This window comes from Octopus bimaculoides, chromosome 1, assembly GCF_046866305.1.
Source record: "Octopus bimaculoides isolate indiv1 chromosome 1, ASM4686630v1, whole genome shotgun sequence".
In the NCBI taxonomy this organism is placed as follows: domain Eukaryota; kingdom Metazoa; phylum Mollusca; class Cephalopoda; order Octopoda; family Octopodidae; genus Octopus; species Octopus bimaculoides.
The window spans coordinates 108,845,624-108,861,820 of record NC_142928.1 but is presented as its reverse complement, the minus strand read 5'-3'; the positions used below and the strand labels follow the sequence as shown (position 1 = coordinate 108,861,820).

Below are 16,197 nucleotides of genomic sequence, written 5' to 3'. Positions count from 1 at the left end.
ATATATGATGGTAAATCTTCTTATATAACCTCATAGAACTGTGCTATGTCCACGTTTTACAGCAATGCTAGGACTATCATACTCTGTCTTCTAAGAGTTATGAGATGTACCCATTTAAATAGTAAACCATCAATTATATCTGCAATTAACCAAGTAGCATTCAAACTAGTCATATCTATCCTCCTCCATGAATCATGAAGGTGATGTGTTTTACCTAGTTTCATAATCTCCCTGTTTTGATAAGGATACATCAACTTGTTTAACACTGTTACTATTATGAATGCTAAAGGGCTAATGCACATTTAAATACTAAAATAATTGCATTCATGAACAATTATGAAAGACATGAGATTTTGCTCTTTTTTCAAACAGTCTAGTTCTATATAAGAGCAAAAATGAAAAGAAAAAAGAAAATTCATTTCTATTAAATTCAGTCTTTATAAAAGATTGAAGAAATGTTTTGTTGGGTTGTTAAATGGGGGAAAAAATTAAAGGCAAGAAAAAAACAACCAAAAACAAACCACTTAATCATCTTTTACCACGTATCAACTCATTATCATCAGTATTCTCTATTTACTTGCAGTCAATCAGTCAAGCCTAGAATTATCAGCAATAATTGCTACATGTGTATCAGAATTGTACAATTTTCGTCTCTAGGGTTCACTATCAACGCTCAATGTAACTCAAACACTGGATGACATAGAACGCATTTGGAATGTCACTGTTGTTGATTCCCAGACAATGTAACCCATTATTGCCCATGCAACAAATGCTAGCGATACATAAGCTTTGGTTGAGAATGACACAAATGGAGCATAACCAAAAGCAATAGCAGATCCTAAAGCCTGAAGAACGTGTGCATTAACTTTCACAGCTTCTCCATATTCAATGAACTGGGTCTTCACTAAGGCTGCAAAGAGAAAAATTTTTTTAAAGTTATAAAGTATGTTAATCTTGAGAATAGAAATAATCTGAAAAAGTTCAAGATAAAAAGATTTAAAATTAAGCCTAATTGGGGGGATTAGATTTAGTTTTAAATATTAGTCCTCTAACCACATTTACAAATTAAGTAGATTTTTTTCACAATGATCATAATTTCTCACAAGGGATTCTATTTATTGCAAAAATTTTCATAAATAATAAATAAATTTTAAAATATTAATTTTTAACAAATTACAATAAATTTTAAAACACTTTTTCATTGTTACTATGATAATTGTAATGTTTAATTTTTTTTTTTTTAGAAACTTTAAAAAATTTGGTCAATAAAAATTTGTTGGCTGAAGTAATGGTGTGCTGCAATACTGAATCAAGTATAATTATTCTAATAGATGTTCTGCAACCAATTGGGTAGCTGGAACACTAATGAAGATATCTTTGTCTTTATTAATGTATTTAGGGTAAACCAACTAATTTTCTTAAGCTAATCTTGTGATGGGATTTAAAGACAATTATAACAAAATCTTTATCAAATTATATATTCTTTGACTAGACAGGGTCATTAAATGTGAAGTGTCATTTTGAAAACCACAGTGCAGTATTGATGATGGAATATGAGCTGTCAAACATTCATTTAGTAAACTATTATTCTATGATTTGTTCAGCTTTATTTTAAATGGCATAGTTAAAGGTAGATGGGCATTGTTCATTATTTTTTACAGGACCTCTGTGACTGGTGGAGAAAATGAATAAGTTATTCTCATATAGGGGACCTGTCACAGGTAGAATGCTCACAATAGAATGTATTCCATTTAAGGACCACATAGTAGTGTTAAACCAGGCAAAATATTAAGTTGATCTTTTCAAAAAGAACAACCCCTTTAATATGCTTCAGCACAGTTTCCATTTACCAAATTTCACTCACAAGGCTTTGGTTGATCAGAACCAATGGCAGAAGACACTTGCCCAAGGAACAGCACAGTGAGAAATAAATCCCAAACCACTATATAGTTGAAAAGTGAAATTTGAACCACACACACCTCTATTGTGAGGGGAATTATTCTGTGCCTCAACCAACTGAGCTCAATGACATGACCACCTTCATGGCTGTTTAATATAGATTTAAAATTTTGGCACAAGGTCAGAAATTTTAGAGGTGGAGTAAATCAATTACATTGACTCCCAGTATTCAACTGATACTTATTTTATCAACCCCAAAGGGATGAAAGGCAAAATCGACCTCAGCAGAATTGAACTTAGAATGTGAAGACGGATGAAATGTCACTAAGCATTTTTCTCAGCATGCTAATGATTCTGCCATCTTGCCACCTTATAGTTGCTTAATATCAAGAAGGAATTCTTATTATAGAGATATTTGAACAATTTATGTTAATGCCTAGGTTTGAAAAATCATCAACATCAGTATGTAAAAATGAATGAAAACTATTTGTAGTAAAGTCCCAATTAACAAAGTAATAATATAACTTAACATTTATTTATAACAATCCTATGTAATAGAGAAATGACCTCATATAATGTTAGTATCTATAATTAATCTCAAGAATAAAAATAATCTGAAAAATGCAGGAGAAAAGGATTTAAAATAAAGCTTTATTTGGTGGATTAGATTTAAATAGTTTTAAATATTAGCTGTCTGATCATTTTTAAATATGATCAAAGTGAAAAGTATTTAATGTTTTAAAACATAAAATACTTAAATTAACTCTGGTCATATATTTATTCAAAAAATTCTATTTGGTAAATTATATCATAAATATTGAAAATATTAATTTTCAACTACTATGAAAATATAACAAGAATTATTTTGAGATAGAATTTAGCTTCTCTAAATAAGTTGGGACTATTGATTTAAGAGCATTAATTTTTTATTGTATTGTAATCCTTTAGTATAACTATCCTTTTCAATAGCATATAATAAAGTGATCAGTAAATCAATGAAATTTAAACCAAGTCTGAATAATTCAAACCTCATTACAGATCTGCTATTTGGGAAATACTAAGGTTGAAAATAGTTGGGGTTTACAGGGCAATAGTAACCAGTGTTATAATATATGAAGACAATGTAAAGATTGTTATACACTGCAGAAATCATATCATATCTATATTTATTATACATAGTCACCTGCTACAAACAACAGAAAAATGTTCATCAAACCATATCCTACTGTCAGAACACATTGGATAATGTATCCTAGGGTATATTATATCTGTGAAAGAAGAGTAGATGGTTATAGCTGGAATGTCTGACCTGGGGTTAAACAAACAATACGTTGTGTTTTTACATGGGAATTTTTACCGACTTAATCTCTTCTATTGATTGTCATTGAAATAACACTTAGGGTAACAAGCAGGCAGAAACATTAGTGCATCTGAAAAATGCTTAGCAGCATTTGTTCTGGCTGTTTTATGAGCTAATTTCCATCAAGGTCAACATTGCCTTTCCTCCTTTTGGGATTGATGAAATAAAGCACCAGTAAAGTACAGAAGGTCAATATAACTGATTTGTTCCCTCCCCTCAAAACTGTTGGCTTTGTGCAAAATTAGAAAGAATGATTGAAATAATAGTTAAATTTAGGTCTTTACTAAAATTCTTATTGTAAACTCAACATGCTCTACAAATTTCCATATTAACTTTACACTACAAAGAGAACTAACATTTTTGTTACACTTTCAAAAATGTTAGCCCTTCCTATTGTGATTTTAGAATTGATAAATACTAAAGTATGCTTTTAGAATTAATGAATACTAAGTTTCGCTTTGTCTTGATAAATACAAAGTTTGCTTTTGTTAAGCTTAAAAGAGATATTAAAAGTGACATCATTTCAAATCTTTTAACCAAATTCTTGTCTGGGATTATGTTTGTTACAAATGTTGCCTCCAGAGAATATGATGTTTTATGTAAATATTTTATCTAGATGATATTTTAATTCACAATCAGTGGAGTGACTTTTAAATTTCAAATAAAATCTTTGTAATTTTGTGAGTATGTTTGTAACTTTTCTTCTTTTTACTGTTATTTTATTGTTATCTATTATGATCTTTCCTAAAACACTAATACAAACTAACTTTCAATTAAGATTTATTCATAAATGAAGGATCAGTATTTCATTAATTTATCATATATTGGTGAAGGATTATTAGAATGAGCAAGTTGATAAAGTTTCAGCCTCCTGCACTACTGTGTATTAATTTTAATATTTGTCACTACTACAGCAATAAATATTAGGGAAAGACTTGAACATATTCTGCTTTTCTCTCTGAACGTTCAAGGTTAGGAGATGCCTTTGCCTTCATAATCAAAACAAGAGATGCATAATATCAGGAATATGAAGGAGGTAGTACATTACATTAATACCTATTTTAACTCTATAGCAGAATTCATGAACTTCAAATAAAACATTTTGAATATGATGTATTAAAGGTCATTGTTTGACCTATTTAACCACTTAATATGACTTTCTACATGAATATCCAAAATTAATAGAGAGAATTAATTAAAAGCATTAAAGCATTAGTCTACTTCCTCTTAAAGTTTTCCAATAAAAGGTTTCCTATTTACACTTTTGCATTTGTTTTGCAAGATTCTTGATGTGAAATCACATGTTGAAACAGCCCCAAATATTTCCTCTTTACATTATTGAGTTGAAAACATTTAAAAATAATCATGTTTTAAGTACATGTGGTGGAAAATAATTAAAGAGTCCTTTATTGCTCACCTGTAATCTGAGACTGCCAGATGCCATCAACAATTCCCCAACCTCCTATAAAAGCAAATACAAGTGTTGATCCAGCTTCATCTGGTCTCCACAACAATGTTAGGGAGAGAAGTCCTCCAGAAACCATAAAACCTACAAAGCAAAAATACAAAACAAATAAAAATCTAAAGTGGAAAAGAAACTGAGAATGATATGCCTTCCATTCCAATTATGCACAGACAAGCTAACAAGGGAGCCTCTACATGATTGTCTGACCTGCAAGACACAGCAGCCAAATCTCATGCAAATTACATTCTACTGTCTTAAAAAATAAAGGAAGTACAATTTCATAATATAATTGTAATTTCATTGTGCGTACAAAGCTGTTGTTCACAACTGAAATACTTTTGATCATAGGTTGGCTCAAACAGTTCTGGGGCCAAACCATAACAACACCAATAGCATATGATTTTCACCCCTAAACTAATTTTTAGTTAATGGTTAATCCAGAAAAATAAAAGTCATTCTCACTATGAAAAGATAGTTTTAGTCATTTTTATGTCATTAAATAGGCTCTAGATGATAAAAGTTATCCACACAGACTTCAAAAATAAGCAATTCTGGACCAAATTTGTGCAAGTCATAGCACCTGACAGCCATTGGCCTAGCACTACAGTTATAATCCTGAGAAGCAGCATGATGGATGTGCAGTTTTAGTTTGGTGAAAGAGTCATTTACTAACCAACAATGACAATCACACAATGTTAAGCAGAGACATTTTTGTGAGATTGATGGTCAGGATCATTAAGTTCCTGAATTGGTGCTAATGTCTATAGGACCTTGTTACCATGAATGATAGTAGTCAATGAAAGGTTGGAATGACTCACTCTAAAATCATGTTTTTATCTTACATTTTCCATTAAGAGTAAAATCAAGGTACTGGTCATGGGCCCAGCATCCAAAAAATGAGTTGCAGAGTCACAATCAACTACATATGAAAAATACAAATGAACATCCATAACTGGAACTTCCAGTGTGCAATTACCAGTCATTTGAACTAAAAACTCACCATTTTACCATCTGCTGAAAGCTATGTGAGATCATGGCTGAGTCAGACAAAGTCAAGTAAGCTTGACCAGATGATGTCTAACAAAATACAACACTTTCTGTTTCAACACTGAATTTCAGATCAAATCTCCTGCCAAAAACATTGTATTAGAATAGTCATGTCTTCAAAGACGGAATATTTGAATTTGCTTGAGCGATATTTCTGGCAAAAATATTTGTTAATTACATTCAAGACCTTCCTTTAATTAGTTATGGTTCAAAGAGAGAGGAAAAATTGGTATTTTTTTTTTTAAATCTATAATATCGAAAAAGCTTTCCATTGGAGAAGTCTCAATGGTTTCCATAGAACAATAGGAAAGTTACATTCAATTAATTTTTAAAATGCCAATCTATTTAGAATTCACACTTTATAGGCAAATATGATACATTAACGTTTATCAGTATAAACATAGATTCCTTGTATTAAGCTGACATTTACAGAACATATACATAACTACAAAATGCCTGTTGTACACTCAACAACCATGTAACAGTATTCATCTTTTCAATCAGGAATACCAATACATTTACAGCTAGAGGTCATTACTGAAGGAGGTAGGTAGGAGTGAGAGAGGAAGGAGAAGACTGAGAATCTATGAGAATAGAGCAGATGATAATGACAGAAGTAGAATAGATGATGATAAGGGTGATGGCGTAGATGGTGATTTAATTATATAAAGAGATATGCACCTATTCAGCATACAGAATCATTTATCAATAATAAACAAATCTGACATCTAAAAGTAGAACATTATTATTCAGTCATTCTTCCTTCTTTGCAAATTTCTCAAAGAGTATTCCCTAATGATACTGAACTTAATATAGATTACAATGATTCATCAGTTTGGACACTGCATCAAGCAATGAACAAATAAGATACCATACAAGACCAATAAAATATCCCACAGTAAACATGATGTCAACCTACAGATATATGGGGTGTAGGTTGATATGTTTTAGATGTTTGTCTTTTGAAAAGATACTACATTCTACATTCTTTTATTCTTTTACTTGTTTCAGTCATTTGACTGCAGCCATGCTGGAGCACTGTCTTTAGTCGAACAAATTGACCCCAGAACTTATTCTTTGTAAGCCTAGTACTTATTCTATTGGCCTCTTTTGCCGAACTGCTAAGTTACGGGGATGTAAACACACCAACATCGGTTGTCAAGCGATGGGGGGGGGGGGGGGCAAACACAAACACAAATATATATATATATATATATATATATACGACGGGCTTCTTTCAGTTTCCGTCTACCAAAACCACTCACAAGGCTTTGGTCAGCCCAAGGCTATAGTAAAAGACACTTGCCCAAGGTACCACACTGTGGGACTGAACCCAGAACCATGTGGTTGGTAAGCAAGCTACTCACTACACTGCCCCTCCTGCGCCTATAACAAGCAACTCACCACACAGCCACTCCTGCGCCTATGGCTTATATTTTATCATTGGAAAATTTCCCAAGGTTGCCTTCTGCATGGAGTACATATAATTGTGTGTAGGCTGTCATATTTAATGAGGTGAGCATTAATCAATTGCAAATTGTAAAAGTCGTGTCGGTGCATATCACACTTTTCCAGAAAGAAGATGAATGTTTTATCAAGAGAAGGCATTTTGTCTCCTCTGTTTAAAATGAAGAGACTAAAATGCTTCTTGAAAATCGAGTTAATCACCAGCATTGCACCCTATTTTGGTTCATGAAAAGATGAAGTAATTCATTAACTGACAGGTATTCAATAATATTCAAAGGTAAAATACATAATTGTATTTGGCTCAAACAATTCTTCCTTCTCCTCCTCCTACCCATCTCCTCCTCCTACCCATCTCCTCCTCCTACCCATCTCCTCCTCCTCTTCCCCCTTCTCCTCCTCCTTCTCCTCCTCCTCTTTGTCCTGTGCAACCTCACAGGTTGCCCAGCTTTCTAACAGCCTCCAGTTCTTTCTTTCTTCATTTTAATCTTGACTCTTGTTTTCATGTGATTTGGACCTAGTGCATGGGTTATACATTCCCAATGTGAATTCTGGAGATCTTTGTTGAAATCAGAGGTTACTTTGGTTCTCTAGTTACTCTAAGAGGTGCTTTGACCAGGGGACATTATCAATCACTGAAGCAAAAAGTCTCCCTTACCCAAGATATATGGGTTTGTTTTATCTTATGTTGATGTTTTCATAGGAAGAAATGTTTTTACAAGGCAGGAGAAATAACCCTATGTCCAGCCACAAACTGAAGAGTTACAACTCAAAAAAGGTGCCATCCTTTGTTTCTCTAAAAAAGTTTACTTCAAAAGAAAAACTATTATCCACTTCATGAGGAACTGACTGAGAATAAGAAGGGCATCCAATCATACTGAACTGCTTTTCTGTCTAAGCACTGACAGTGGTGCCATTTAAAAATCACTGGTGAAGGTGCCACTTAAGCAGCACTGGTGATGATGCCACGTAAAAAGCACCTGTGGAGTGGTTAGCATTAAGAAAGGCAACCAGCTGTAGAAACCAAGCCAAAATAAACAATGGAACCTGTTGCAGACCCTGACCTTGCCAGCTCCTGTCAAGCTGTCCAACTCATGCCATCATGGAAAATGGACATTGACTTTTGATGATGATGAGGATAATGATGATGATGATGAGGATAATGATGATGATGATGTATAGTTAATATTTTAATTAGACTAAAATACAAATGGAACTTGTGAGAACCGTTCAGGCCATGTTTGAAGTAAAGTCTACAAATTGATTATTAATTCACTAGAATTAATTGTCAATTTCTTTATAATGAAGATATATAGTTAGTAAGACTTAGAGATGATAATTATAAATAAAAACAAAGATTGTAGTAGTGTTAATTATGAATATCAATAACAAAGGGTGAGGAAAATACCTCAAAGAATTATTCTAATAAACCATAAATACATATGCTGGGTTTCACTTATGTATCACAGTGAGTTGAAAAACAATTAACTGAGTTTGTCCTTGAGATTTGGAGGCAAAAAGTGCCTCAAGAAGTGTCAGCAGAATAGAAGATGCTTCACTGGGGATATTTAATAAAATTGGAACAGACCCATTGCTTTCACCACTTCTTTTAAAGACATGGTTTACTCCTGTTTGCATTGTCGTTATTTCCCCAAAATTTTGCTGATATCATTGGCATTATCTCCTGTGATTGTTGTTTTCAAATGTTAAATGCCCCTACAGAGAGTTTTTGTCTACTAATTTCAAAGATAATTGAAGTTTTTCAACTCACTATATTATGTATATAAAAACCCTACAGGATATGTCTTACTTTGCATTTTCCCCATTAAAGTTTTTCCAGTGTAATTATACTTGTAGAGCTCTTAAGATGATTTTTATTTTCTATTGTTATATTTTGTTTTTACTTGAAAAAAAAATTAAAACAATAAGTTAAATAGATTTATACAGCTTGATAATATGTTGAAAAATTCAGGATTTGGCAGTCTGTTCTCCAAGAGGCATATGTCCAATTCTAAATGAGGTCATCGAATTTTGTATCTATGGTTTGAATTCAATCCAATATTCATTGGGCATTTTCCAAATAGTTTTATAGTTTTCCTTTACAGATTTTAGAAAAGAAGTTATATATCCAACTCGGAAATAGCAATTTTTGTTTTATCTTTCATTATTTAGCTTTTGTTTTGCTTTTAGCAAACCAAAGTTAGTCAAAATCAATATTTGGCCCTTTCTCTAGTTAAACTACCTAATACATCCTATGGCTGTCATTCAACCATATACAAACACTCATAAATGTTTTTCCTTTTGTTTTCTGTTCTTTTTAATCTTAAATTCTAAAGAATTTAGAAAAGAAAAAAGAGCATAAAATTCAATAAAAATTACTCCACAGATTTTTTAAAATATCAAAGAAGTAATTTCAAGATTCAATTTTGATACATAAAAGGCAATGCAAAATGAAATTTGTATAAAGATGTGCTGGAAGTGAAATAGAACCATTTTATTTATGTATTGCTTTGAGCATTATTGTAAAATAGAAATAGGAGAGACATGTTATTGGATTTGCTTTACTTCATAAGCAAGACAAAATAACAAAAGAAAATTGTTACAATTACTTTTATGCTAAAAGGTACACACACATACTCACTCCCCCCACCACACACACCATATAGCTTTTATCTTATCTTTCACTTATTTTTTTAAAGCTTGATACTTATTCTATTGTTCACTTTTGCCAAACTGCTTAGTTATAGGGATATAAACACACCAGCATCGGTTGTCAAGTGGTGGTGAGGAACAAACATAAACACAAAGACACACACACACACGCACACACACATACGACAAGCTTCTTTCAGTTTCCATCTACCAAATCCACTCACAAGGCTAACACCTGCTTTACCATGCTTGCATGGATCAAATACAATTTGTTGAGACAAATTTTCTATGGCCTGATACCTTTCCTGTCAAAAGGAAGTGGTTCAGGGCAGAAGGATAGATAAATAGCATAGAATGGGTAATCAATGTAAATATAAGTGGGGAGGGACAATATTTAAGGCTGATCTTAACTGGCACAAAGCTACACCCCTCAATACTATTTTCCCTTCCAGTCAAGGAGTTTTTGTCTTGGTGACTCTGTCAGTGCTGATGCCATGTAAAAAGCACTGGCATATAAAAAGCACTTGTGATGGTGCCACATAAAAAGCACTAGTGATGGTGCCACGTAAAGAGCACTGGTACTGGTTCCACATAAAAAGTACCCAGTACACTCTATAAAGTGGTTGGTGTTAGGAAGAAGCCAACGCTAGAAACCATACCAAAACAGACAATCAGACCTGTTGCAACTCTCAACCTTGTCAGATCCTGTCAAACTGTCCAACCCATGCCAACATGGAAAACAGACATTAAATGATGATGATGATGATGATGATGATGATGATGGTGATGATGATGATGGTGATGATGATGATGAAGATGGATGGTTGTCAAAAGGAAGTGATTCTGGGAAGGAGAAGAGATAACTGGTAGCACAGAAAAAGATTATGAAATGTGTAGTCCTACTTTAATTTAATTATTACTGCAGACACAATAATACAATAGTTAGAAGAATGATGGAGGGATGAATGCTAGATGAGAAGGAGGGAAGGCTTAACAGGGACAAATTGGGTGAAAGGCTCAGCTGTGAGTGCAAATACATTATGCTTTCAGAATGTCAGTTTCACCATGATGGGCAGGTATTCCCAAACGCCATGCTTTGCCAATCAACTCAGTTGTTTGTCATCTCCTCCATCAGGCTCAACATCCTGAGATCAGCCTTCTCAACTTCATTCCATATCTCCCTGGGTTTCCCTCTTTCATGGGTTTCACCTGCTGTAATTGATTAGTACTTCTTTATACAGTCGTCTTCATTTATATGTAGCATATCAGCCTTCTCAGTTACACACAACATCTGATTTCACCTATACCTAGTTGTCTTCTCAATACATTTGTGCTCCATAGTTCATGTCCACTGGACATTGCATATCCAGAAGCACATACTTATTTCACATCTTTCTAGTCTTTGAGAGTTCTCAGCATTTAAAACCTGTCTCACTACTATGTAGCATTGCAGTTTGCATACAAGAATCATACAGTCTGCCCTTTTGCTCATAGAGAGAAATCTTTTGTTACCAACAAAACATCAGTTCTCTGAACTTTCTCTAACCTTCTCTTACCCAAGCTACTTTACATTCAGAATATCCACCTCCACTGTTAATTAGCTCAACTATGTAAAAGGAGCAATCTACTACTTCTAGCAACCCTCCAGAGCATTTGCAAAAATGTATTTCCCATTTGCTCTTAGTGTTTATTGCTCCTCTGCAACTATCACATACCAAGTCTATGTTCTCTGTTAACCTGCCTGTGATTCTAATTCAACTCTTGTGTGTTCATTGTTTGCATTGGGAACATCTGGAATTTCTACTTACATCTTTTATACATGTCAAGCCAAGCCATTTTCTATAATGGATGTTGAGTCTGTCTGTTTTCCTACTCACGAAAATTTTAGTCATTGCTAAGTTATCTTTGGGACCCTTTGAATCTAAGTTTTACTTCCACACTTGAAAAGTCTTTTCTAATTCTGCTATAGATTCAGTTATAAGAATGAAGCCATCAGCACATAAAATTTTCTATGGGTATTCAATCTCAAACTCTGCTGTTATAGCCTGAAGTACTCTGATGAATAGAAGGCAACTGAAAACTGAGTCTTGGTGGACCTCTACCTAGACATGAGTTCATTGATGTAATTGTTACTATGTCTCACCTATGAACATGGTTTGTATTGATCTTATAAATCATTTGTCTACTCTTAGCTTCCTTAGCAACATCTAGTACCACAGAATGAAGATCCACATTAAAGTCTATCTTCAGGTCAACAAATGATATGTGCAACAACTTAGTTTTAGCTAAATACTTCTGCAGTTGTCTGATGTTCACCAATAGAGAACATCAGTAATATTTCTTTCTGGCACAAAACCAAACTGCATTTCATCCATGCTAAATCTCTCCCTGAACAATTGAACTATAACACTTTCTGTAACTTTTATGACCTTGTCCAGCAATTTGATACCCTTGTATTTACTTCTCTCTTAGCATCTCCTTTGCTCTTGTAACACTATGATACTGCTACACCAGTCACTGAGTATGACATCATGTATAAGCTGACCTACCAAGTTTTCACACACTACTGAGGGGAACACATGTCAGGTGGGTAGGCCACCTTGTTCAAATGCCCAACACAAGACTCCCCAAGAGACTGTTTTAAGGCAAGCACATACAAGGTGGACAGACTAAGTGCTTCAAGGACACATTCAAAGCTTCACTGAAGAGCTTTGAGATCAACCCTGACACCTGGGAAATGCAAACACAAGACCACCCTGTCTGGTGAAGATGCACCTTCTACAAGTAGGTTTGCAGGGGTACAAAGAAAATGCATACTATGCAAGTTCAGAGCCAACTCTTTGCCTTCAGTCCCAACAGACCACCAGTGTCCAACCTGCAGCAGTACTTTCTGAGCCAAACACACCATGCCCCATCTTCTTCTATCATTTGATGTCCTTGGTCAAGGTCAACAATGATGGATAAACAAATTATATATATATATATATATATATATATATATATATATATATATATATATATATATATACACATACATATGAATATATATATATCTTTATTGATTACTACAATTGTTTCAACCCATCTAACATCAATTTCTCATGGCTGGGATACTGGGTTTAGGTGTATCCCTTGGAGTAGATGTGTTTCCTCAAGTGATTTCAAGAGGTATCTCATTAAAATAAACTCTGTTTCGCAAGGTTTTTTCTTGGTCTTCATATATAGAAATGGCAAATTAAGGGATACAGCTTCATTCTTATCGAAGACCCATAACAAATATCAGATACAAAAAGAAACACACATAATACAACATAAAGAAGTATTAAATATAACCGTTAGTAGATATAACTGTTAGTAGATATAGTAGAGAGGTAGACTGGTGCATGTACAGTCGCTTGTACAAACACATACGCACATATAAGCACATACACAAATGTGTAGTTTGGCACACATATATAAATTAGAATATTTGTTGGTGTAAGTATTTATCAGAGAGACAAAGCTCACAGAATAATTAATGGAGAAAATTTGTAGGGCTGTTCCATTTGCAACACTGAAAAAATATTTATCATAATAGCAATATAGTATAAACTGTTGTTTTAATAGTAATTTAAATCAAGCGCAGTCCTCAGTCAAACCATCCAGCCCATGCTAGCATGAATAGCAGACATTAAACGGTAATGATGATGATGATCACCCAGTAACCTATCAAGTCCATTTACACATTTCTCAATACATCAGAGATGGTAGCATAAAACGAGGGAGGGAAGTTATAGCAGAAGTATGTATTGAGAAATGTGTAAATGAACTTGATAGGTTACTGGATGATGATGATGATGATCATCATCATCATCATCATTTAACGTCCGCTTTTCATGCTGGCATGGGTTGGACGGTTTGACTGAGGACTGACAAGCCAGGTGGCTGCACCAGGCTCCAATCTGATCTGGCAAGGTTTCTACAGCTGGATGCCCTTCCTAACGCCAACCATTCTGAGAGTGTAGTGGGTACTTTTTAAACGCACAAAACCTGCTGGACAAGAATGAAGAGAATAGCGGCAGGTTGGTCTAACTGATAAAAGCTTTCTGTCTTATACCTTTCACTGTGACATGCATAAGACAATGTGGAAGGCCTTAAATCTAAGAATCAAATGGTGCTTTTTATGTGCCACTGACATGGGAGCCAGATAGGTAGCACTGACATCAACCACACTTGAATGGTGCTTTTTATGTGCCACCAGCATCAGCCACAACTACAATTTTGCTTGACTCAACAGGTCTTCTCAAGCACAGCATATTGCCTGATGATTGAAGGGTGCTTTTAAATGGGCCGGTTATGCGACACTGGCATCTCATTTGACTTGCTGGGTCTTCACAATCACAGCATATCTCCAAAGGTCTCAGTCACTTGTTGTTGTCTCTGTGAGGCCAAATGTTCGAAGGTCATGCTTCACCACCTCACTCCATATCTTCCTGGATCTACCTCTTCCACAGGTTCCTTCCAGTTTTAGGGTGTGACACTTCTTCACACAGCTGTCCTCTAGAGCAGGGGTTTTCAAACTGTGGTCCGCGGACCACAGGGGGTCCACAAGGACAAGACAGGGGGTCCACGGACAGCAAATACTTTTTATGGGCAATTTGATTTTATATATGTTTTTTAATCGAAATCTTTTAATTGACAATAAACCTATTTGTTAAATACTATTAAATAAATAAATGTAAAAATATATGTTATTTTAAGCAAATATTTATGTATAAATTTCATAAGCGTTTATAAGGGGGTCCCTAAGGTAAAGCCTGAAATATAAAGGGGTCCGCAAGTTAAGAAGTTTGAAAACCCCTGCTCTAGAGAAATCACATTATTGTTGGTGATACAGCATTCTATTGCAGCTATATGATGTGTTTGCAACTAAGTGACATGTGATGACAATTCACTCCCAAACTGAAATAGGCTCCCAGCCTCTGAATCATGAATGGTTATGTGGACCACTCCTACCAAAAGCCAGAGCTTCTTTCGACCACTACATAAAAAGAATTAAGAAAAACATGTTATTTAGATATAATTTTATTTTAGTTGTTTACACTATTTTATGCTTGTTTATATACTCTTGTACATTCAAAGTTCACAAAATTTCTTATTTAAATTATGAATCATATTCCTTTCGATAATATCAATATGATTACAAAACTTCTTTGCAGACGATATTTTCTGTTTGGTCGACACTAATTTTCAAATTACTGGTGTCCATTGCTCTACTCATAGCGATGTATAACTGGCCATGTGTAAACATCGGAGTGGGTAAAAATACACCAACACGATCTAAAGTCTGGCCCTGTGTCTTGTTTGCTATGAATGTGCAAGCAGAATCTTTAGGGTTGCAAAGAATCAAACTAAGACTTTCCTCTCATTGTTCTATGCGAATAATATCTGGATGTTCTGGTACCATGGGTTATTTTGATTGACAAAACTGGGATGTAAACAACAGCCGCTTTGATTAGCCGTTTCAAATCCTGCTTGAGACTGACACGCTTCAATAACCACTAAATGATCACATACACTATATACTAACACACACTTTTTCCATTTTGTTTTTGCTATTAACTATCCTCACCATCCACTTCATATCTACGATGGGGCCACAAACTATATGATGAAAATCCAGACTTACTCGTGGTTGGTGAATTTTTAATAACAATGTAATGGTGGCTTATCAATTCAAAAATCAATATCCATTATATGATCATACTTTCTGATTTTTTAATGCTAAAAACCCTCCTGATGACTGTCTTTGTAATCCCGAAAAATATAGTAACCATTGGTCCAGTTAACTGGCCGTGAAGAGGGAACAGACAAAGAGACGGTGAAACGGACATAATGCCCATTATAGTAAGATGAAAATAATTTCACATTTGGTAATAATTTAAGACAAAATGCTTACCAGCAATTCCAGTTAATATTCGACCTCCAACTTTTTGAATTCGGCTACTGATTGTGTCTGCAAAAAAACTGCCCAGTCCAAATGTCACCATCAAGAATCCTAAATAAGGAACTCCTAGACTACATATGCTGGTTATCTGAAAATCAAAAAGGTTCATTAAAATCTCTTATATCTCAACAACTAAGTACTCATTTTAAATACTCATCAAATACTGTACGACCACTAATTTAAAGATTGTAAATTGAAAATCATGGTACTGTGTTGAGTCATAATGCAAGACATACTTATTACTTCACTTTCTAAAGTAAATTATGATCCCTTAACCTCTTGGCATTTAAAATGGCCATTTCCAGTCCAAATATTCTGCCTGTC

At 34.3% G+C, this 16,197-nt stretch overlaps 1 protein-coding gene across 1 annotated transcript in view; it reads right to left on the bottom strand.

The window, feature by feature from the left end:
* Positions 1 to 418: 418 nt before the first annotated feature.
* The window catches only part of LOC106883739 (N-acetylglucosamine transporter UNC93A), a 50,912-nt gene continuing 35,133 nt past the window's right edge, over positions 419 to 16,197 (bottom strand). The window contains exons 3-5 of the mRNA XM_014934854.3: positions 15,826 to 15,961; positions 4,677 to 4,808; positions 419 to 910 (exon numbers count right to left, since the gene is read on the bottom strand). Of these exons, the coding sequence (XP_014790340.1) occupies positions 684 to 910; positions 4,677 to 4,808; positions 15,826 to 15,961 (495 nt within the window). The 3' untranslated portion in view covers positions 419 to 683. The remainder of the gene's footprint in view (positions 911 to 4,676; positions 4,809 to 15,825; positions 15,962 to 16,197) is intronic.